The sequence below is a fragment of the Polyodon spathula genome, chromosome 4, assembly GCF_017654505.1.
Source record: "Polyodon spathula isolate WHYD16114869_AA chromosome 4, ASM1765450v1, whole genome shotgun sequence".
Taxonomy (NCBI): domain Eukaryota; kingdom Metazoa; phylum Chordata; class Actinopteri; order Acipenseriformes; family Polyodontidae; genus Polyodon; species Polyodon spathula.
The window spans coordinates 48243322-48267520 of NC_054537.1; the positions used below are offsets into that span (position 1 = coordinate 48243322).

Genomic DNA, 24199 nt, shown 5'->3' on the forward strand with positions numbered 1-24199 from the left:
TGAATGCTGATTAGGAGAAGACAATGACACAAAAGGCAGCACAGCTACTGCAGCCATTTCCTCTGTAAAGATAAGGAAAAACCAAAAGACAATAAAGGCTGAAAAGAATAAATAAAGAGAATATAGATGGAAGCATGTTTTTTCCTTTGTTTTGACCTTTAACTTTGAGAGTGTATTAAAGCTTAAGAGCTCCAAAATAAATTAATTATACGGTAGACCTCTGTTAATCTGTGCAGACTGGAACCGATTTGAGCCCAAATTAGTGAAAAACACAGATTAGCCAAAATTAAGTTTACTGTTTGGGAAATCCCTAAGGTATTAATTGAAAACTCGAAAAAATGCAATAATACAAATAAAATATAATGTTCCAACGGTCAAAATATATACTGTTCATAATTAGCGTTGTTCAGAGGCAAAGAGGGCTGATCTTGCTGAGTCTTTAATTGTCGTAACTGCTCTTCGTATTCAGACTGCCAGACTAAGAGAGTCTTAAATCAGCTTTCTGCTCACTTGTCACTGGTTTCAGTAACTGCAATACAGTACTGTCCGTTGGCTTGCACTAGGCTGTACTCAATATGTATAATAATTGTTTATGTTAATGTTTTACTTCTATATGAGAGCACAGTTTTATATTTTGTATGGATTTATGTTTATTGGATTTCGCACATGGCTGCTGAATGCAATGTATTTTACTGGGTGTTGGCCCAGCTAGAATGAAAATAGCTCTGCTAGTATATTCATTACCTTTTATGATAGGGAGCAATAGATGAAGCTGGCTAAAGCCACTTGAATGGTTTATTTTAGAGGTACATTGTTCTCCCATTTTTTAATTTTGTTTATATTAACAGAGTTGTTGTTCTGTTAAATGATTTGTATAACTATACAACTAAATAACAAAAATGGTTCAATATAAATGGCATGATAAAACATTATATGCAATAGTATATATTTTATTTTCTGAGAAATATGATTTTATTTCAACAACACCTCTAAATACAGTTGTATTTTGTATATGCCTAGTTACTGTCCGATTCGTAAGGGTACATAAGGAGCAATACATGAAACTAGCTAAAGCCATTTGAATGGTTTATTTTACAGCTGCAAGCTGTCTGTCTTTGTCGAGTGCTGCTTTCAATAAACCGGTTATTTTGAGAACCCGATATTGGTGTCAGCTCTTGTGAGGTGGTGGGGGTGGTGGGGGGTGGTGGTGGGGGCATGTATTTATCAGCTGGAACAATCCAGGAACACCCCCAGAAATATTTCACACAGTATGCAAAACTGAACCAAACTACATACCATCTCATGCCAATAACAACTCTGCATCACCATGCTGTAAAGTGTTTCAGCCTATCAGAGTGTTGCATTTTTGTTCTTTCCTAAGTTTCACAGTACCTACACTGTCACATTATAAAACTGCAATTAAATTGCATCCATGTTTCCCTTTCTATAAATGACCAAACACAGTGCTCTGCCATCGAGACAGAACAATAACTACAGTGACAGCCAAATAGTCCAAGACAACAATAAAAGCTGTATTGTATAGCAATATGCTGGTTCAATTTCAAATCATTTTAATCACAATCACTACAACTAATCATTACTCATCCCCTAAGCATGGCATGTAAACATCAACTTTTTATCTTACACGTGACAAAACAGGCAGTTAAGAAAATAAGACATCAATAACAATAATAATAATATAAGGAATAAACTCTTGTAGCAAGATAAATGACAAGACCGAACGTGGAGGATCCATGTTACCAGAAGTCCAAGATACAATTACAGGCTTTTTGTTGCACACGTTGGTGTACTTTATTTGTTACAGTTAGTTGTAGACATTTACAATAGCTTGAAAAAGTATGGTTCCCATAGTATATTGAACGTTCATATTTGTGTTCTGTTAAATACCTGTCTTTGCTCCCCAGTATACTGTAATGTTGTCGTGCTGCTGTACTGCTATTTGATTAATTTTCCAGTTTTCTCCTTTTTCTTCCAGATACCCATTTAGTACATTTATATCACTCTATCTCTTTTTTCTTGTGGCAGCATTTTCCTTATTTTCAACAAACAAGTCTCTGTTTTCATCAGTAAAATTTAGAAATCTGGTCGTCATTTTTATTAACTGCCAGTTTGTGTACTGTGGTGAATTCAGTTAAGACTCCATTCACACTACTGTGCTGGCCGAGGGCCGTCGCATATTTAGATCTGCAACCCCGTTCATATTTGTGATTTAAGGCACCTTTGTACGCTCAAATTTATGAGTAAAAAGGAGGCCTAAAATCTGGGGAATTGCTTTTTTTAATTTTTTTATTTTTTTATGGAACAATAGCCTGTACTCAGAATGGAAGAGCTACCGGGATATACAGTAATCCTTGATTTGTAGATGTTTCTTATGAATATTTTAGTTTTCAATGCAGCACAGAAGCAATTTAATGCTATATATAAAATAAAACTATATTATTGACTATTTTCACATAATGTTATGGTGCATCAACAATCTTAATATTTGAGGATGAGAACAGTATTTTATGTGTGTGTAAAAGCAAGCAGCTAAAAGAAATCGGCATTTTAATGTAAAAACACACACTTCTGTAGCTATGTATATTGTTGTGTGCGAAATAAACAATTGTGGCTGAATATGCCAAATTGCCGCATTATTTATCATTATTGAGATCCACAATCCTGCAGTTTTTATATTTATCACTGTTGTATTGGCTAGTAGAGCAATCACCTTTCTATTAGGAGTATGGGAGTACTGAGAGACGTAACCAAATTGGTCATGTGATATGAAAAGGCAGCCCTAAGTCTGCTATATATATAAAGGCTGGCCCTGGTGTTGGATTGCAGGCCCTTGGCCACATCGACCCTGGACTGCCTTTTCTTTTTTGGCCCTGAGGAGGCCTTGGGCAGCCTTAAATCGCAAGTGTGAATGGGGTCATAGATGCCCATGTGACCTGTACATAATAAACCTTATAATCTTACAGTTCTGCATAATAAGACTGTAAACTCTGGGCATTCTAATATAATCTATAGGGCTGTAAATGGCTTCTACTGATAACAATAATAATAATAATAATAAATAATAATAATAATAATAATAATAATAATAATAATAATATGGCAATTATATGTTAATGATTAGGACAATGCATTATTAATTTTAATATACAACACTGATAACATTAAAATACAAATTAAAGTTTAAATGTGCACTTACAGTGCTCAATCCTGGAAGAGCAGCAGAATTCAAATCATGTATTATAGTGTACTAAGATTGGGTAACAACATATTTGCCAGAAACAGACAAACAACAGTGCTTTTACTGATTTTTTTCCCTCTGACATTCTGGATCATCAGAAAAGAGATTTGTGCTCTTTTTGAAGGCTTCAAGGAAATGTATCTGCTTAAGTTTGCTCATTATTACCACTACAGTAAACAGTGCAATCCTATCTGTGTTGCTTCAATCCATCTCACAATTTAAGATTACATGCGAGTCCATGCTTATGAAGACGAAATTTTGCAAACCAAAAGTACGCACAGTGCGTAACATGCTTACGGCTGCGGGCGCCAATGAGACCAGCTACACTTTTATGTGCACAATTCCTGAATGTGCAACATCACAAGGACCTCCTCTTGCACTTCTAGAATGAACATACGACTTCCTCACAGAATAAAGTTGCAACGAAACCTTTAAATTCAAACAACCCTTCGTCCAGACGAGAAATGACCCAGAGCACAAAAAAAAAGAAATGATGGCTAACTCCTCCCTCTTTCAATAACATTACAGCAATTTCATTTTTATCAACTGTTCTTAATAAATGAATCCAATATTCTCTAGTAAAATTTAAATCTATTAAAATAGACATGGAAATAATATTTACTATTACTATTTTATACATGTCAACAGTCCCTGTATGGTCGGGACAGTCCCAATTTTCTAGCAAAAGTCCTGTGTCCCAGTGCATAGGAAGAATGTCCCAATATTTATCCTTGGAAAGTCTTTACAGCTCTAGGGAGTTCCCAGTCATGCCTGTACTGTGTTCATCCTCGTGCACTGAACTACCTAGTAAGGATTGAGTTCACATGACTAGATCTCAGTTTATTGACATATGTCATATGCAGTTGTATTATAGAGTGCACAGGGGAAGGCAACAGTAGGGCTGGTAGGTGACATAATCACACACAGGGACATAAGCCACATAAGCCTTGCAAGAGAGCCGGCTCTTTTCTACAGCGGTATCAGTGCTATGCTTTAGTATCAGAGGTCCCGGGTTTGCACCCGCCCTCCGACTATGTGTGGATTACCTCGCCCTGTGTGATGCGCCTGCCTGCGTTGACCTATTTCACTACAATACATATTACTTAACTAATAAAGGCAAAAAATAAAAAAATTACATTTTCCTTAACAAAATAGTAATAGAAACTGGAAAATGTTTGTTGAAAAACTAAACATGAAAAACTAATATTCTGAGTTATATTAATTTCGTCAGCCGGTCTGGTCCAGCAAATGAAAATGGCATCTATCATGGCAACACAAATCATTATCAGGAGTGCTTAATTTTACCGGTATGTTAATATGTAACAATGATAAATGCCGTTGGATACCTTAATGGAATTATAGTACATGCCTCATAACGCCCACAGCCATTGTGATATTACAAAAATGTATAAAATGAATTTACCTTTTCACTGCTGTTTGTTAGATTCATGGAGTTAACAGACAGGGATAAAAGACAGCACATGATAAAACATAACAGAGTTACCAAGGATGACCTCCAAACTGAAGTCTTGTTAAATTCAATCTATGCCCCTTTGTGTAAGATAAATACTTAAAAACAGCAGTATAGTCCACTATAGCAAATAGGACTAAACATTATCATTCATATAGATATTTACATTTTTTGTAATTTGCTTTTGATTAGTTGTGTGGAAATTGTTTTAAACCCCCCCCCCCCCCCCCCCCCCGTTATGCAGCCATGTACAAATTTGCATATCAATCTAACAAGTCGTTTAAAAGTTATTTATCAGCTCGGAATACACTCTTATGTAGGGACTACAAATGTAGTATATATTTTTAGCAAAGAGAGAAACATATGAAATGTGCATATGTGTCTAAGACAGCAATAAATATGTCACAGCATTCATGCAACAGTTGCAAGAATGGGCTGTTCTCTATGACATTTAAAGAAACAGATTCTCAACAAGCTGAAAGTCATCTGTCCGACAGGATGGGCACCTGTGCCTTTATTTCAAGTTGCAGCAATAAAACATGCAGCTTGAATGTTTGTTGTACCAAATTATGGGATAAATAGGTAACTACCGTGTAGGCAGTTGTTTTTAATATGTTTAAATAGTAATAAATACATTGAAATGTTGAGTTAAGATGGGGTTTTAATATTAAATACAGATTAAAATTATGTTACGCAAACCAGAATCAAATTAAGACAACAAACTACAATATTGAGGGGGATTGCTGAAAACATCTAACAGTGCTGATTTCCTTTCAAGGCACATGGAATTTTTACCCTTTAATTAATATTATGTATGTTTAAGTATTTTAAATCAATCATAAATGTATATTGGTTATAAGACAAAAAAAACATAACAATCCAAATTATTATTACATTTATTCATATTCTCAAAGGCAGAAGAGTAAAGGTTAGACTTTATAGTTAAAAACATATGTATAAACAAGAAACAAATTAACACATTCAAGGAAGAGTAATGCATTGTTAAATGTTCATAATTAATCCTTGATGTGCTCTCTGGTCATAGAGTTCTGCATTAGTGAAGCAGTCTTTATAGTTTATCATGCACTGTTTGGTTGAGTCACTCATTACATATACATGTGCCAGCTTCCAAGTGGTTAAATACCATGTACAATGTTCAGCATCTAGTTTGATAGACTCACAGTACGTATTGTGACGATATCAATATCATGGCTTCAGTTCAGTTACTTGTAAACACACAACATAAGTTTAATACTTATTCTGTTGGTGCAATATTTAAAACAAAGTCTTCTTAACACGGTCGTCCTCTCTGTGGAAGTTAGCTGTGCAGCAGCGCAGTGCAGTATCTCTGTGAAGGCTGTAGGTAAAAGCTTTAGTCTTTCCAGAGTGAGCCCATCTTCTCCGGGACAGCTTTGAAGATTACATCAATGTGTCTTCATTGATGAGCTGAGAGCGATGAGATGTTTTTATCTATTTTAATAAATTTTGTGAGCTGTGGACTCCCCTGCTGACCTAAGCCCTCCCCAGCCGGGCAGCGCTCGGCCAATTGTGCTCTGCCCCCTAGGGGCTCCCGGTCATGGTCGGCTGTGACACAGCCTGGACTTGAACCTACAATCCCCAGGCTATAGAGCACATCAACGTGGAATACCTTTGCTAGATGCGCCACTCAGTAGCCTCTGCGATGAGATGTTTTGAAGAAAGAGCGAATCCAGAGAGAATCCAGCGAGCATCCAGAGAAGAAAAATGTAGAGGTGTTCCCTTATACTGTAATCAAGTCCTTGTCGGTCCTTTCATTGATTCACAGTATTTGATAGAAATTTGCATGTCACGCAAAAAGGGTGTGTTAGAAATGCAATGTATCCACCTATTTTCGTTATCAAAGGATTTTATACTTATCATTTAAACCTCCTATACAATATAACTTTAGTTACATTCATTAGAGAAGCATATAAATTCCAGTTTCATTCTCTATACAAAATTATGATTACAAGCATATAAAACACATCATAATACAATCTAAGAATAATTTTCAAAAATAGTTATTTTATAATATTAATTTAAAACACAATAAACCCTTCAGATTTATTGGGAAACTTACTTAAAATAACTATTAAACTTGTGTCCACAAGTTATGTAATTAAAATGATTCTTAAACCATTTAAACTAATTTTAATACAATAATGGTACAACTGCACTGTCACTATAGCGTGCCTTGATAAGTATTATGACACCTTAGGAGGCCAGACAATCAGATAGCATTTTGGAAGGCGAGCTTCAAAGGGTTAACACAGTTTGTGGCCTGTGCCTTGGTCTAATCATCAAGCTTTGAAGTAGAGCTGGTTAAGAATGTTCTGGAATCGGTGTTAACAACCTAATCCACACAACATGTCAGTGCAGACAAGAGTCTAAATTAAATAGCCAGAAAATGCTTATATTAAAATTAATCTAACCATGAATTTCCTTGACACCTTAGCAACAAGAAGATTAAGTGCATGTAATCAGTGATTACACTGTGTAACATTTTTTTTTTTTTTTTTGTTCCTGGGTAGTAAGTGTTATTTCCTAATTGCTTATGCCTCAAAAGTATAGAAAATAGCTATTATTCCCCACAAACTTTGCTTTTGTGACCAGGACAGTGATATTTTAAAATATCACTATTTCCAATGAGAAAACTGGCAAATGTGTGTCTTTTCGTTCTTTTCGTTCATATAACGTCAGAAAAAAACAACATATGAATCCAAATTAACATAGTGAGTAGTTTTTCAAGATTTACAATTATACCGTATTTACAGTATAATCGTAAATCTCGAAAAACTACTCACTTCTAAATCTTTTGTAGTCATTTTTGTATTACTTTAGTATAAATACATGTTAATTTGGATTCATATGTTGTTTTTTTCTGACATTATGTGAACAACAAGACACACATTTACCCATTTTCCCATTGGAAATAGTGATATTTTGTAATATCACTGTCCTGGTCACAAAAGCAAAGTCTTTGGGGAATAATAGCCATTTTCTATACTTTTGAGGCATAAGCAATTAGGAAATAACACTTACTACCCAGGAACAAAAATTGTGTTACATAGTGTTATGTAACTGAACTGCTTCTTGTTCAAACTTTGTTTTATGTTATGCTTATTACATTTAGTATGTTTTTTGTTTTTTTTTATAAATGTATCTGTTGCAGATGTGGTAATAATGGTTTGGCAATGTTATACTGTAGTGATCAGGATTTCCTTGTAACACACTTTAATCTCAATATGACTTCCTTGTTTAAAAAAAGTAAAATAATTCATATATGATGTCACTCTTTGATCTTCAAATCTGTCTCAATTTTGCCCACATCACAAAGTTACTACATAATACATCACAAACTAAGACCGAATTGAAAGAAATGTACACAATATGCCAATCCACTGAAAACCACTTACACACAACTCAAATCACTTTCTACATTATCTGTGTTGATTGTGAACAGCTTTAGACTCAAGGTAAAGGAATACCCTTTTGTCGATAAAAATAAAAAGAAACAGGCTTTTTTTGTAACTTCTTGTGCTGTGCATTTCTGTAAAATGTTCTTTTTTTCTAAGTTGACTGTTGACCAGTTGACTGACGAGGCTGAAGGAAAATAATTCTATCAGCTTGTCATCACATTATAATATATTAGCTATCACATATATATTAATTTTTTTATGTATTTATTTTTCAAAATTTCTAAAGTGCCACTCACTAGTAGGTATCAGGGCGCTGTATAGATGCAGTATAAAATCATCTTATAATTTGAGTACAAAAGAATATACAGAAAAGAAATATCAGTACATGCAAATATACATCTAAATTTAAAAACAGCATACACCTATTTATTTTATTTATATACAATTACAGCTCTCGAAAACAGAAACTATGCATGTGATGACATAATTATATATACACAGTATTTCCTTTATTTACTATAGTTATTATTCTGCTGTACATTTATTTATTGTAGGCTCTGTTGATGACATGCTTGGCTAAACAGGGGCAACTCATCTTCAATCTGTCTCCTTGTTATATGAATAAAGACATATGGTTGCATGTCTGCCACAAGCTCTACACAATCTCAAAATAGCAGATTCCATATCTGAAAAAACAAATAACATCGATACCACTGGCTCTTTACAATAAAACTATTCTACTACAATCAGCACTCTTTTGGTTTGCAGTGGGAAGCAAGGCACACATGCTTTAATGGCATAGAACAAATAACAATAAAGGGAGACAAAACCGAACCAGGTAACTACAGACCAATAAGCCTGACTTATATGTAAGCCTGTCATATGTAAACTTTTGGAAACTATAACAAGATCCAAAATGGAAAATTACCTATACGGTAACAGTATCCTGGGAGACAGTCAGCATGGTTTTAGGAAAGGGAGATCATATCTAACTAACCTACTTGACTTTTTGGAGGATACATCAACAATGCATAATTAAAAAGCATATGACATGGTTAATTTAGATTTCCAGAGAGCTTTTGACAAAGTCCCGCATAAAAGATTAATTCTCAAACTGAACGCAGTAGGGATTCAAGGAAATACATGTACATGGATTAGGGAGTGGTTAACATGTAGAAAACAGAAAGTACTGATTATAGGAGAAACCTCAAAATGGAGTGAGGTAACCAGTGGAGTACCACGGGGATCAATATTAGGTCCTTTGCTATTCCTAATCTCCATTAACGACTTAGATTCTGGTATAGTAAGCAAACTTGTTAAATTTGCAGATGACACAAAAAAATGAGTAGTGGCAAACACTGTTGCAGCAGCAAAAGTCATTCAAAATGATCTAGACAACATTCAGAACTGGGCAGGCACATGGCAAATGACATTTAAACTTTTCCAGTCCAATGTCAGACCCCGTCCGACATCATCAAAAAGACGTCAAGTAGAGGTCTCTAGTTGTTTTTTCTTCAGAAAAAGACCAGAAAACCTTTCAATGGCCAAGTGAGACAAATAGGAGCTGAGAGAAGCTGACTAATTTATTTATTTATTTTAAAAGGGGCGGATCTGAGCAATACACATAGCCCCTGTACCACAGAGATAACATGGACACAAACAAAGAAGATAGCTGCTTCTGCATCCAGAGCTCAAAGAATATCACTGTCATTTGCAAAGCTTTTTGAGATGTTATAGTAATAAAATAACGAATTGGATCACATTATTGAGGAGTTTGGTGAGAAAACAAGTGATCAGGAGAAGGTTTATCAGTATGCACGACTATGAAGAGGTATGCGAAAAATACAGTGAATAAGGGGTGGGGATTAGCTGGAGATGTAGTATCGAGTGTCCTTACACAATAAATGAATTTTTTATTTTTGTTTTGTAGTTTTTGCTACTTACTAGTTATGCACAGCACTATGCTTAATAAAACATTGAATACAACATCTAGTTTTTTACACTTTTATCATCAATTTTGTAATACGAGTAAAAAGTTGTATGAATAAAAACACCTACAGGAAAAGTAGAGATGTGGGAAAAGCTTGCAAAGAGGAAAATGTACAATATCTTCTTGTTTCTTCTGGTTTTAAAATGTTAAACTCAAGATGTTTTCCATCGTCTCTCCTTACATTGCATGTCGTGCACTTCTGCATGCTACACCGAGTCAGCGAAGACAGTGTGATTACCCAGTATGTCATTCATAGGGATGAAGTAAGAAAAATGATAGATTTGCCCCACCTTTGTTCTTTTTCATTTTGGTCTTTGTGCTTTTAAAACTTTACATCAATGATGGACTTGATCCACAAGTCTCTCAAATACCTCTTCATGATTTTTTCCACCATCCTTTTAAACACTTCTGCACATCTCTGTTTCTTGCCATCAAGCTGTTTTACTTTAAAATCCTTAATAAAAGTGATGCCTCCTCATCAGACCAAAAGCAGATGCGTTTTCTTGCATGTGGCATCATGTCTGCTGCTGTAAGTATTTGTTATTGCGCTTGTGTGTTGTGGGTTACGCTTCATAGTATGCTTTACATGGCTTTATATTGCACTATTATTTTGCATACTAGTGGAATATGCCACCTCCAATATTCCAAATATGCAGAGGTAGAATATTCCTCTTCATATTGCGAATATGTTCCTCCAGATCACCCAGATATTGCTTGAGATGTGTGATCATTCCATTTATCTCACCAGTCATCGAAGGTGCACCATCTGTTGCAATGCCTGAAAGTTTTGCCCATTCGAAACCCAAACTCTCAACTTTATCTCGGAAACTGATTCTTCATAAACCTCAAACTCATTTGTCACACCTCATACAATTATTGCCATCTGAGCTTTCTCCGAATCATTAGTTGTCTTGACCACTGCCAGGGAGAAGTATACAAGTTCTTCTCCCAGTTCTGACACATACCTCTGTCATACAATTCAAACTGACATGTTTACAATACAGAGCTTGAGCAGGACAGAGTTTTTCACATGCTATTAACAAACAGTCTTTCACAAAATCCCCATCACTAAATGGTCGATATGCCTTAGCAATTAATTAAGCTTATTTCTGTGGCACTTTTACTTTCTTTCTGTGGCTTTTGGAAGACATCTTGCTGGGCAGACAGCTGTCATCTAAGATCTGCAATTCTTTGATTTTGCAGTCCTCCCGTAGACTCATTAAAACATGAATGCTTTGTGCCATAATGCCTATTTAAGTTAAATTCCTTTGGCACTGCAACAGTTCCCTTACAAATTAAACAGATATTTAATTCTCTGTCTTCCACAAGCAATATTTTTTTGGTCCAAGTTTCGTTGAATTTCCGATGTTCATTATCAATTTTTCACTTTTGTTTTCCAGCCACAACTCATACAAATGAAACATGCAACAATATTTTAATACAACTGTGGCAGGCTGGCGAGTGGATAAAGGCCCAGAGACAGACTGCAGTTCAAAAAATATATACTTTTATTATAAATAAACACAAAAATAAAAGTGCACAAGGGCAAAATAAAAGATTTAAACACAAATAAAACAAAAAGCAAAACTCACAAAAACAAAGGTTTCCAGTCTGGGCAATGCCTTTACTGGATTAAAAAAAAAAAAAAAAAAAAAAAAATCACAAACCTGTTTCCTCAGCTCCCTCCTCTCCCTTAATGGGAAGCAGAGGCCTCTTTTTATGTCAGGTGGCTGGGCGCTGATTGATCATTAATTAGGCTAATCATCTAATCAACTAATCAACCCCAGCCACCTGAATATAATAAACCCAGGCAGGTAGGGGAAATTAACCCCATCCCTGCCAATTTAAAAAGGGCAGAGCTTTGCTCTGCCACAACAACGTACTAACAGTCAACCTCGACACTATAAGTCAGTATACTGCCGGCGCCAATCTAGCCGAGTGAATTCCCAGCTTTGATTGCTTTACATGTCTTTTTTGCAAAGATGTACATCTTGAAGAAACAATGCATGCAGTATGAATGTAAAAATCAAACTTCAGGCATGAACCAATCACAATGGGGAGTTCTCCGTTTGGCTCCTGCCTCCATTACTAAGGACGGGACAGATGCGTATATTGGAACACAGAAAGAAAATAGGCCTCTTTATTGGTGTTATATGAATACACATGCTGTCCTGTAAAACTGGTAAACACAATTATTTACTGGAAAATTATATTTAAAAAAAGAACAATTATTGCCGGTCACAGAACTCCCCTCTGTGGGCCGTATGTTGTGTACCATTGGTTTAATCTGTTTACTTTGGCCCTTGTGCCTTTTACTTTCATCTTTGTTTAATACACATGCACAACAGGGCTTAAAACTGCAGCGTCTGTCTCTGAGTCTCTAATTCCTGCTGCTGACAGTTTGGTCAGTTAATTACTAAATAAAAATCTGCATACAGGTAGAGCTTCTCCAAAATAAATGAATAAATAAAGATAAACTCCTTAACATTAATGTACTCTTTCTCTGTGTTTGAATTTTTGCTGCATCTGACAGATGTAGGCACAGGTTTATTTTTTCTTTCAGATCGCATACATAATTCCAGACAATACTTGGATCTGCAGCCAAATATAGGCCTACAGTAATTGAAGATGCTGTCAGCGTACTTGTCCTCTGCCCATTGTTTCAATTTGCAGATTGAACAGTGTTTGCTGTGTCTCAGTAATTTAGGTCTAACATTGGTAACCATTATTTATGGGGATACAGTAGTTGTATGTGTTGCTAGGCACAACAATTTAACTTCCAGGAGAGATGACCACCGATATCTTGCAGTTCAAGCTAAGGTAGAACTTTTGGACATTTTAAAATACAATACACATTGTTTTCTTATTTTTTAAATAATTTAAGATACACTACTAACTTTAAAAAATACAGCATACTGTACATCTCAGCTAACCCTTACAAGTGTCTGTATTTATATTCGATGAACCTAATTCCCCTCCCATTTAAATTGTGTAGTACACTATTCTATACTTATTATGAAAACCAGCTTAACAGACAGACACTCGATTGTTATTTAGAATCGGTGCATCGGTGGGTTTTAATTTAACTTCACTCCTCTATCAGTAGAGTCAAACCTGCACGGCAAAAAAATATTAAACATGTCTGTTTTTCTCTAGATAGCTTTGTGTACTTAGGTTTAAATGATTGAATAGCAATAAAGAACACTGGGGTGTACGTTATGTGCGATTGTTGGACCTGCGGTCTGGTCCCGCAGTCTTTTTTGCAAACCTCAAATTGCACAAAATGTACAACCCAGTGTGCATTATTGCTTAAATCTAACACCTATGTGTGTATTTCAGAAATACACACTGGCTCACACCATTAGTATGTTAAAAAGGTAAGGTTTATTATGGTTACTATAGTGGAAGATGATGACAGAAAAGGATGTCTAGAAGGGACACTGCTAGCATTATACCACTTAAATCATGAAAAGCATATATTTCAATTAGTGGACCATAGCAATGCCAGAATAAATGAATGTGTACACTTACAAAGTATTCGCTCCATCTCTTCGCATCTTTTGACCTCTTTCATAAACTTCCGCTGGAAGGCGACAGTTCCTGGGTTTAGCTGCATACAAATTAATATTTGTAAAGAACATTAATAATTAAATAAGTAAAAACATTAATAATAAACACGTATACTGAACAGCATGTCACAATAGTCTTAAATCCATGAGAAACAGATTTCTTATCTGAGCGCACAAGGTTGTTTTAAATTTCAATCTGTTTTTGGACTCTTTTGGAAAGAAAAATAGGTATCACCATGAATCTCATTCTTAGAAACATCCTGGAAGATAATTAGAATTTATCGAAAGACATTTCAGCACCATGACTCTTCTAAATAAAACTATTATGTAGCAGGTTTTGTTCTCAGTACAGTATGCATCTCCATGTCTATCACAACATTGCTGAGCATGTAGTGGTTATGTTACATTAAAGATAGAGTTGCGAAGGTGTGGATGGATATAACTGCTTATCCCCAACTTACAAAAGCTAGCACATTTAATCAGTTTTATAATTTGCTACAAAGAACCACACATCATTAAGTAATTAAAAATACAAATTTATTACAAGACATTCAAAAATCTAACCAAACATTAAGACAATAATTGAAAGTGTACTGGGCCCTATTCATCAATGTGTCAGTTTGTTGTGTCTGTGAACAGTTGATTTAATTTTTTTTTAATGTTTTGCATTTTTTTTTTTTTTTTACACTTTCCCTTAAAGTCAAAGAGCTTCATATTTTTTCCTTTTTCAAAAACCAAGATTTGATGGGCTTTTTCTAATTAATTAATTTAGGGGTTTACAGTAAAAAAAATAGTGTTTTCTAAACAGCTTTGGAGTCAAGGCAACTGGGTATATTAGATTATAGCCGAATAAAATATTAAAAACAAGCAGCCAAATATCTGTTTAGTGAATTGTGTTGCACATCTAGTGAAAGTTTGTTTAGAATAGCTTACGTTTATATTTTTAAAAATTATATATATATATATATATAGGTATATTTCATATGATAAATTTTAGAAATACAACATTGCATAATTTACTAGATGCTTTCCAAGAATGTGTCTGCAGTGGAATCAGTTAATGCAACAAAAAAAAATATTAATTTCAATATCTACTGTTGCGTAATAAAATCTAGCAAATTTTGAAGTAGCAATGGCTATTGTTGCGTGTTGACTTATTCCTTTAAAAATAACAATTCAATGATAGCATGTTGATTTGACATTATACATTAAAATGAAAGGAGCCAACACACTGATGAATAGGGCCCACTGTCTCTTTACAGCTGGCAGCCATACTAGATCAGAGGTCAACTGTATGGTTAGCAACACATTCAACTTAAAGGGTTTATAGGACACTGCACACAAGAAAAGAGAAAACTGCGTGGAAAGAGGAGCAGTGTTGCGGATGGCTGTTCTGTGGGCAAGCAAGCAAAGCGGGAAGAGGGGGAGGTCGGGGGAGAGTTGGCTGCAGACCCGAACGCAGTCCCTATTTGAGCTGCATGTGAAGTACAAGGGTGTCCATAGCATTTTAAATATTAAAATAAAGACTTTGAATAACTGGAACTTCTCTTTGGTGACTCTTTTCCTCCCCCACATTAACGTCTGTTAAAATATTCTGAAAACTCTTGGTACAGCGATGGCACTGGTTTGGTGGCAGCTCAAGAGCACTACCAAAACCCAAAACATAGTAGCCAGAATAAGATTCCTTTTCCATTTCATTTGATTTTTTTTTTCTTTATTCAACATTTGAACATGAACATCGGTAGAAAAGACAATTAAAAGTTTTTCGTTACAGAAAAGTTGAAAAACAAACAATGATAATTTATCTGGTTAGTTGTTTCTTTTATAGATTTTCAAAAGCTGAAAATTTTTTTTAAATACAATGTAATACTGTATAAAAGGTAAAAACAAACCAGCTACTCCATTAGCCTATTCTAACATTCAGTTGGGGCCAGTTTGTCTTTGTTCAAAAGTTGAAAAAGGAGAAAGAAACCAGTTTCTTTTTTATACTGAAAAGTTGAAAAAGACAAAAAGTGTCATCAACCCCAAAATCTGAAGCTGCTATGTTCTGGGTTCGAGTAATGCGTTCAAGCTACCACCCAACCAGTGAGATCTGGCATCGCTGTGCCAAGAGTTTTCAGAGTATGTTAACAGATTTTAAAGTGGGGGAGGAAAATAGAATCACCACAGACAACAAGTTCCAATTATTCAAAGTATGTAATGTTAAAAATGTTACAAACACATGCAGCTGAAATATGAGGGTTTAGCCGGACCGCCTTCGGGTCTGCAGCCAACTCATCTTCTGCCTCTGCACTCTCATTGTCCGCTGGTGCAGGGGTGCTGCTCCGCTGGCTTGCTCACTGAGCAGATGGATGCGCTGCAGCTGCGACTCTTGCTTTAACCTGGCTCTGTCCTAGTCTCTCTCCTGGTCTCCCAGTCACAAGTGGAGCAAATTTTGAAATGCCTTTCCTGTCCCAGTGGAATTTGTCATTTAAATTTGTAACCTGTTTGCTTTCCATTACTTGAGATATTAAAATGGAAAAAGTGAAAATGAACCATTCTGTTATCCATTATTCAAAAGTTGAAAAACATAAAAAGAACAATTTCGTTTTTCGTTACTCTAAAGTTGAAAAACGAACAAAAAATAAACAGGTTTGTTGTTACTATTCAAAAGCTGAAAAAGGAAAAATTAACCAGTTTGTTTTTGTTTACTTTATTGTAGCATTGATACCATTGCAGCTTGCAGTATAGAACCGTTGCATTGCTTAGTAAGAGATCTACTTTTCCCTATTAGTTTCTTATTTTTGTAAGACAAGAGCTGATATAATGTGAACAAGAACAAAAAGTCACCGTCTGTAGAAATTGTTTAGTTAATGTCAAAGCGATGCAGGTACAATAAGCTACATCTTGATTTATTTGAATCCTTATGCAAGTCTACAGTTTGTTTTGTATTAATATTTGGGAAGCTAATAGAAGTAACTTGAGTGGTATCTCTGAAAACGGCAGGTGACAGCATGAGCTTTAACAGTGCTCTGCCAATATGCTTCAAGCCTGCCAGAGATGGACCATCATGAGGCTGTATTAAATCTTATGTATCTTTTAATAGAGTTGAAGTAAAATGTTGGAAAATACTGACAACGTTACTTACATCCTTAAACTGCACAAGTCCAAGTTCCCCCAGCTTACAAATGCAACTATAGGCAGTTTCTGTTTGAAAGAATAGCTGGACCAAGCACATTTCTTCACTTCTAAAAAAGGAGTTCATTCTGGATTCTATGTTGCAATAAAAAAATAAAAAAACACATATGAAGATACAATATAATATTTTAGCCATCTTGTCCAAATGCTAGGCATCCCCTTTACCACTTACTGTTAAATATTACAGTAAAGTAACCTCACAAATATTCTAATTCCTTGATTTAGTTCGATGGCAATCACAAAATTAGATATATAGAGGTGCAAATGATTAATAAAAAAGCTAAACGTTTTTCAAACCTTACCGTTTATTTACTCTGCTTGTGTCCAAACTGGGACTCAACAACAATGCTGAAGAGTTGGTGCCTTTTTTACTATATACACCCCCCACAGTCACACCAGACACACACACACACACACACACACACACACACACACACACACACACACACACACACACACACACACACACACACACACACTGTCTAGTCGATTGCTGAGCTTTTTGTGTACTATGTTAGTATTTTGTTTTAGGGCTTTTCAATCATAAAAAATCAATTAAGTGAAAGCGTCACAGTGATCAATAGCACCAATGAAATCACATTTCTAAACCAGTTCACAGCACAATTCAAATGATGTTACCATTAGTCACAAAACTATCTGGATGAGGTTACACACTGTGATTGAGAGTGGTCAATGCCACATTCATTATCAGGTTTGGCTGAAGGGTAGGTCTTAAAGGGCATATAAAGTGAGTGTTACTGTTGGTAATTTTGCACATGGCTTGTTATTAATGAAGACAGGGAATATGGATTTGTTTCTGTATCATTCCATTTTCACTGTGGTTGTTTTTGATGCATCCAGAGTTTTCAGTTTTTTCAGTTTTCAGTGCTTTGACTTGAATTCAAGAGCAGCTCTTGCATTGCAGTTGCCCATTTATTTTTCAACATATTGTAGCTTGCATGGAGGAAGACAGCAGCAGGGCTGGTATGTGATGTAATCACACACAAAGACATAAGCCTTGTACTCCTTGCAAAGGAGCCTGCTCTATTGTACAGCGGTATCAGAGCTATGCTTTAGTGCAAGAGGTCCTGGATTTGCGCCCATCCTCCATCCGTGTGTGGATTGCCTTGCCCTGTGTTATGCGCTTGCCTGTGTTAACCGAGATCGCTACAATACATATTTAAATGAGGACAGGTCCTTTTAGTACCGTTTTGGATTTCTGTCAATATGCAGTACAAAATATCTGTTCACTAGATGCTGTTGGCACTTAAGATGAATGTATTCAGACAGTCTGCTGATCAAACCAGCATTAAATCTGTCTATAGTGTAAGATAACCCAGAAACTACAGCTGCAGAGCTGCTCCTGAATCCAGGAAAAGGTATATTTGCACAGTGGCCCATATACATAATACCTGCCATCTCCTTTATTGTGCCAGTAATAGTGTTTAACATGACAGTATTTAATCAGGTGATTCATGAATGATGTTAGAATAACATGCCCCTGGAGACCACTTTTCTCATTAACATAATATTCGTGTGATTCATAAAGCTATATGGTACCGTTAATTGACCCTTAATGGATTCATAATTACCACGTATATCAGATCAGCTGGAGAATGAGATATCTAATTTCCTTGTATTATATTTCTGGTAGTAATAATAAAAAAAAATCTGTTTAATGATCCAATAATTAGGTAATTTAAGTATTTTTCTGTAATTGTGGCAAAGTGACTTGCAGTGTACAGGTGCAGGAGTAATACAGTGATTAATGAAAAGACAGACAACAAGAATCCAAGTGAAACAGTGTTTTAATTACAATCCTGGTCTAGAGACTACATATAATAAATCCCAGGCAATACCCAGCCAGGATGTCCTCGGCTCACCATGCACCAGCGACCCCTGTGGTCTGCCCGGGCACCTGAATGGGAGCTCCCAGGGGGGCGGTGCACAATTGGCCGAACACCGCCCGGGAGGAGAGAGAGGGCTAGGTCAGCCAGGGTGTCCTCAGCTCACCGCACACCAGCGGTGCCTGTAAACTGCCTAGGGCTGCGTTTTCCTCCAAAGCTGTAGCTCTGGGTGGCTGCATGGTGAGTCTGCAGTGTGTAATAAAGCAGGCGGCTGATGGCACATGCTTCAGAGGACAGCGTGTACTTGTCTTTGCCCTTCCCGAGTCAGCACACGGTGAGCTGAGCCTAAAAATAATTGGACACTACTAAAATGGGGAGAAAAACTATAAAAATAATTGGCGACTACAAAATTTCTATGAAAAAAAAAAATCAAGGGTTTACAGTCGCAAATAATAAGCACAGTCAATTTTCACACACACAATACAAAACACGGTCACCAGTCCTGGGTATGTATTATAGTGCTCGTGGTACAGGTACAAGTGAATTGTGCTATAGGTGCAGTGTTGATCCAGGTTCCTGCTGGCCCTTGGCAACAGCTCCGGAACATATTAGTCATCTACTAGTAATTACAAACAGTTAATTAGTGACAAACAAACAAAGTTCACAATACGAACACACTTTGGGTCTTTCCGGGTTGTTTCTTAACAAAAACAAAGGAACAGATTATGTCGCTTCATCCCCTTTTTATAATGTCACACATGACACCTTGGTAAAAGATTGCAGCCGCTCCTCCAATCCGCGTCTGTCACATCGTTTCCCTTCCGGGTCGATGAGTTAGTACACCGAAGATCCGCCCACTTTCTAGATGACCTACTTCCTTTTTTAAAAAAGGTTTGTTTATCGTTTTTTGCAAAAGAAAATACAGGATACTTAATGTAACATGTAATATGTACACAATAAAATTAAATTGAATACATTACTCCATGTAAATCTTATATAGACAGGAAAAAGAAGACAAGACGGAGACAGTAGAGACAAGAGTAACAAGCAGAAAGGAAAATAAGGAAGCAAAGGAGAAGTCCTATGTGAGTCATCAAGGTAATTTAGACAGTGGATTTGAGCTGTAGTATGTCAAAATAAGTTAAAAAGGGCTGCCAGGTAGAGTAAAACCTTTCAGTAGAGCCACCAAGTGTAAAACTGATTTTCTCCAGGTGAAGAAAATTCATCACATCTGTTACCCAGTGAGTGAAAGTGGGTGGGGCAGATTGCTTCCAATGTAACAAAATTAGGCATCTTGCCAGCAAAGTGGATAAGGCCAGAGTGCCTAGCTGTGCATTGGGCAGGGTAACATGATTGGGAACACCAAACACTGCTGTAAGAGGAGAAGGTTCAAGGGGTGTAATTAAGATCTGTGAGAGAGATTCAAATATATAATATAAGAACAAAAGAACATAAGAAAGTTTACAAACGAGAGGAGGCCATTTGCCCCATCTTGCTTGTTTGGTTGTTAGTAGATTATTGATCCCAGAATCTTATCAAGCAGCTTCTTGAAGGATCCCAGGGTGTCAGCTTAAATAGAGTTCCAGAATTCAGTTAATTTAGGACACGACCAGTACATATGAATTAAAGTGGTGAGGGCCTGTTTACATTTATCACAGGTTGGATCTAAATTTGGAAAGATTTTAGCGGTAGAGCATTTTAAATACAGTGATTAATGTATTTAAATAATTTACATAAATTGCATCAGACTAAGCCTTGCGCAAAGAGATGAGGAATGTACAAGACAGCATGGATTTCTATATTTCCTCTGAAAATTCAAATTCTAAATCCTGTTCCCATAACATTTTTAGAGCAGTCAATGAAGTATACTCCAGAGACAGTATAGGGGAATACATTTGGGATATTTAAAAATAAAGCCAATCGCTGACTTGGGGGGGGGGGGGGGTTGTACAGGAAAAGTCAGCACTTTGTTTCGTCTCTGTAAAAATACAATACCTCTTCCACACCACAGGCGAAATGCCTGGTCTGCAACCGATGGAGGAAACAGATGGTTTACTTTAAGAGGCGCATAGATATTCAAGGACTGAAAGCCAAAGTGTTCTCTAAATTGTGCCCAAATCCTAAGCAAACACTTAACCAGGGGGTTAGTACTAAATCTAGAGATTGAGAGAGGAAGGAAGGAGCACACTAGAGCTGGTAAAACTGAGGAAAGGCAGGAGGATGTTTCCATCTGCAGCGAAGATGGACAATTCTGTTGAATGTGGGACTGCATCCAATACAAAATCATACGAATGTTAGTCGCCCAGTAATAGAAGAGAAAATTAGGTAATATGAGGCCCCCTAATGCTTTAAGTCTCTGGAGAAAGATTTTGCGTATTCTCTTGAGACTTTTTGTTCCAAATGAAGGAAGATATAATTTGGTTGAGAGATCTAAAAAAGGATTTGGTAATAAATACTGGAATGCTTTGAAATAGGTATAACAATTTTGTAAGAGAATTAATCTTAACAAAATTAATGCACCAGCTAAAGACAGAAGTAAAGTTCACCAGCAAGCAAAATCCTGTTTAGTGCATTACAGTAAGGGAAGAAAATTACATTTAAAAAGACTGGTATGGAACGAGTTACATTGATTCCTAGATATTTAACCCTTTGCGGTCCTATGTCAGACCAGGTCCGACATTATAATTTTCTCTTTTCAGTCAGACATCATCAAAAAGATGTAAAGCACATGTCTCTAGTTGTTTTTTCTCCTGAAAAAGCAGAGACAACTTTTCAATGGCCGAGTGAGACCGATGGCTGTGACCCTAGCCAAATGCTTTTGCCAGGTGGAGCTGTAGCTGTAGTGGAGCATGTAGCCCAAATGACATGGTTGTTAAATGAAACAGACCATCAGGGGTAGAAGATGTAGTTTTCTCATGTGACCTGTGGTTAAAGGGATCTGCCAGCATGGGCAGCACATATAAACCATAGCAAAACTTCTCCGCTACAATCTCCTCCCTCATTTGCAGATTGGTCTTCTTGTCGGGGGTTAGCCAGTGTACCATGTGGTCACACAACCTTTTGCGTGAGCACCCTGGGGCATGTATCTGGGGACCTTTTGTGCTCCCTGAACCGTACCAGGCGTGTCTCTCCTCTGATGTTGAGGTGATGGTGGGTGGCCATTCACCAGGTTGTATTTGGCGACATCCACGTCGTTCATTGCCTGGTATGCTGCCTGAGCCTCCCCGATCAGGCATGTTCCTAGCAAACATGATGCGGTGGTGGCTAGCCGCTCAAATGTGACCAGGTACACCTCAGGGTCATCCTCCACCATCATTTTCAATGCCCGGGCTTTAGGGGCCGTGATTGCAGGTGCTGTTGTAGGGTGTGGCGTTATTGCCAGCCCTACCCTCTCAATAAGCGTGGTGTATTGCTCTTCTCTCTTTTTGTCTGCTCTGCCTCCTGTCTGCTGTCCAGCAGCTACGCCAGTGCGTTGAGCTCCATAATCTGTCTGTCTGACACCACGTGTGCAAAGTGGCTTGCAGTGTATAGGTGCAGGAGTGATGCGGTGATTAATGAAAAGGCAAACAACAAGAATCCAAGGGCAACAGTGTTTTAATTATAATTCCGGTCTGGTAACTGCAAATAATTAATCCCAGGTAATACCCAGCAATGGGTATTGCACTGTTCAAAATCAAGGGTTTACAGCCAAATAATAAGCACAGTCAATTTTCACACACAATACATGGTCACCAGTCCTGGGTGCATATTATAGTGCTCATAGTGCAGGTACTAGTGAATCATGCTATAGGTGCAGTGCTGATCCAGGTTCATGCTGGCCCTTGGTGACAGCTCCAGAACGTGTTATCCATCTACTAATAATAACAAAGTAAATTAGTGACAAACAAACAAATACTCATGATACAAATACACAAGTTGGGTCCTTCCGGATCGTTTCTTAACCAAAACAAAGGAACAGATTACGTCGCTTTGTCCCCTTTTTGTACCACCACACATGACCTCTTGGTAAACATTTGCAGCCACTCCTCCAATCTGCGGCTGCCACATTGTTTCCCTTCTGGGTCGATGAGTTAGTGCACTGAAGTTCCACCCTCTTTCTAGATGACCGACTTTCTTTTAACCTTAGGAATGAATTGTCAGACCAACCAGTCCAGGGTATTCTATTGCCATCACTTAGCACCCTCACAGGTCAGGAGGGAGATTAACCACCAAGAATCATTCTGTTTCTGTCACAATAATGTATACATTAAATTGCACTGTTGACTTGTATCCAAGCTACCCTCTGATTTACTCCATTACTGCTCCCTCCTCTCCTTCTCCCCTCACCTCTGCCAAAAACTCCTACTATCAATCTACCTTCCTGTCCACCAACAATCCCCACTGACTTTTCTCCACCTTTTCCCCCTCCACAAACCCCCACCCCCAATCTTCTTCCTTTACAGCTGATGACTTTGTCTCCTTCTTTTGCTCCAAAGTAGAAGACATTCAGAGCTAGTCTCCAGTCCATCGTCTCCTTCCCCCTTCCCATATGAGCATATCCCACCTTTGCTCCTTACTCCAACTACTTGCACCCTGGATCCCTAGTTGCTTCTTCCAATCCATTGCCCCTGCTCTTCTTCCTTTTATCTCCTCCTTCATTATTAACACCTCTCTGGTGCCTTTCCCTCAGCCTTCCCTCGCGTCAACCCTATTCTTAAGAAACCTTCTCTTGACCCTTATTCCGCCCAAACTATCACCCTGTCTCTCTCCTCTCTAAAATTGTCCAGCAAACTGTCCACTGCCAGCTGGCATACTTCCTCACTGAGTACTTTGCTTGACCTTCTTCAATCCAGGTTCCATCCTGCTCTCCACGGAAACCGCCCTCCTCTCTGTAACTGACTCCCTCCTTTCTGCTCGTGCTGCCTCCCTCTCCTCCATTCTAATTCTCCTTGACCTCTCCTCTGCCTCTGACACTGATCATGCTCTTCTCCTCTTCTCTCTCTGATCTGGGGATCTCAAGCACTGCTCTTGCCTGGTTGCCCTCATATCTTTCTAACTGCTTCTTCAAGGACTACTGTAACTCTCTCCTTGATGGTCTCTCTTGCCTATCGCTCTCTTCCAATTCTTTGTCTCCCTACACCTCCTCTTGCCCTCTCCATACCTTACCTCCACTGTCCACCCTCTCGTGCCCACTCCTTCTCTTCCCTAGACCCTCTTTGGTGGAAACAGCTACCGGAGAACTTCAGGCTTTCGGCAGCCTCCTCAAGATTGCACTTGTTGATCTCTTGATCTACCCCTCCTAACATGCACCAGACTTTGCTGACTTAAGCACCATGTTCCAGACCCTCACCTAATGCACTATCCTTGCACTACTATTATGTCATTGCAGATATAACTTGTTCTAATCTTAACTTGTTGCTTCCTAGTTCATATTGTATTTTAGTCATACTATTGCACTTACTGTAAACTA

General features: G+C 37.4%; 1 protein-coding gene across 1 annotated transcript in view; it reads right to left on the reverse strand.

The window, feature by feature from the left end:
* si:ch73-173p19.2 (V-type proton ATPase 116 kDa subunit a1) overlaps window positions 1-16970 on the reverse strand; it is a 210398-nt gene extending 193428 nt beyond the window's left edge. Inside the window, exons 1-2 of the mRNA XM_041246723.1 lie at window positions 16854-16970; window positions 13689-13767 (exon numbers count right to left, since the gene is read on the reverse strand). Of these exons, the coding sequence (XP_041102657.1) occupies window positions 13689-13767; window positions 16854-16970 (196 nt within the window). The remainder of the gene's footprint in view (window positions 1-13688; window positions 13768-16853) is intronic.
* Between the last annotated feature and the right edge of the window lie 7229 nt (window positions 16971-24199).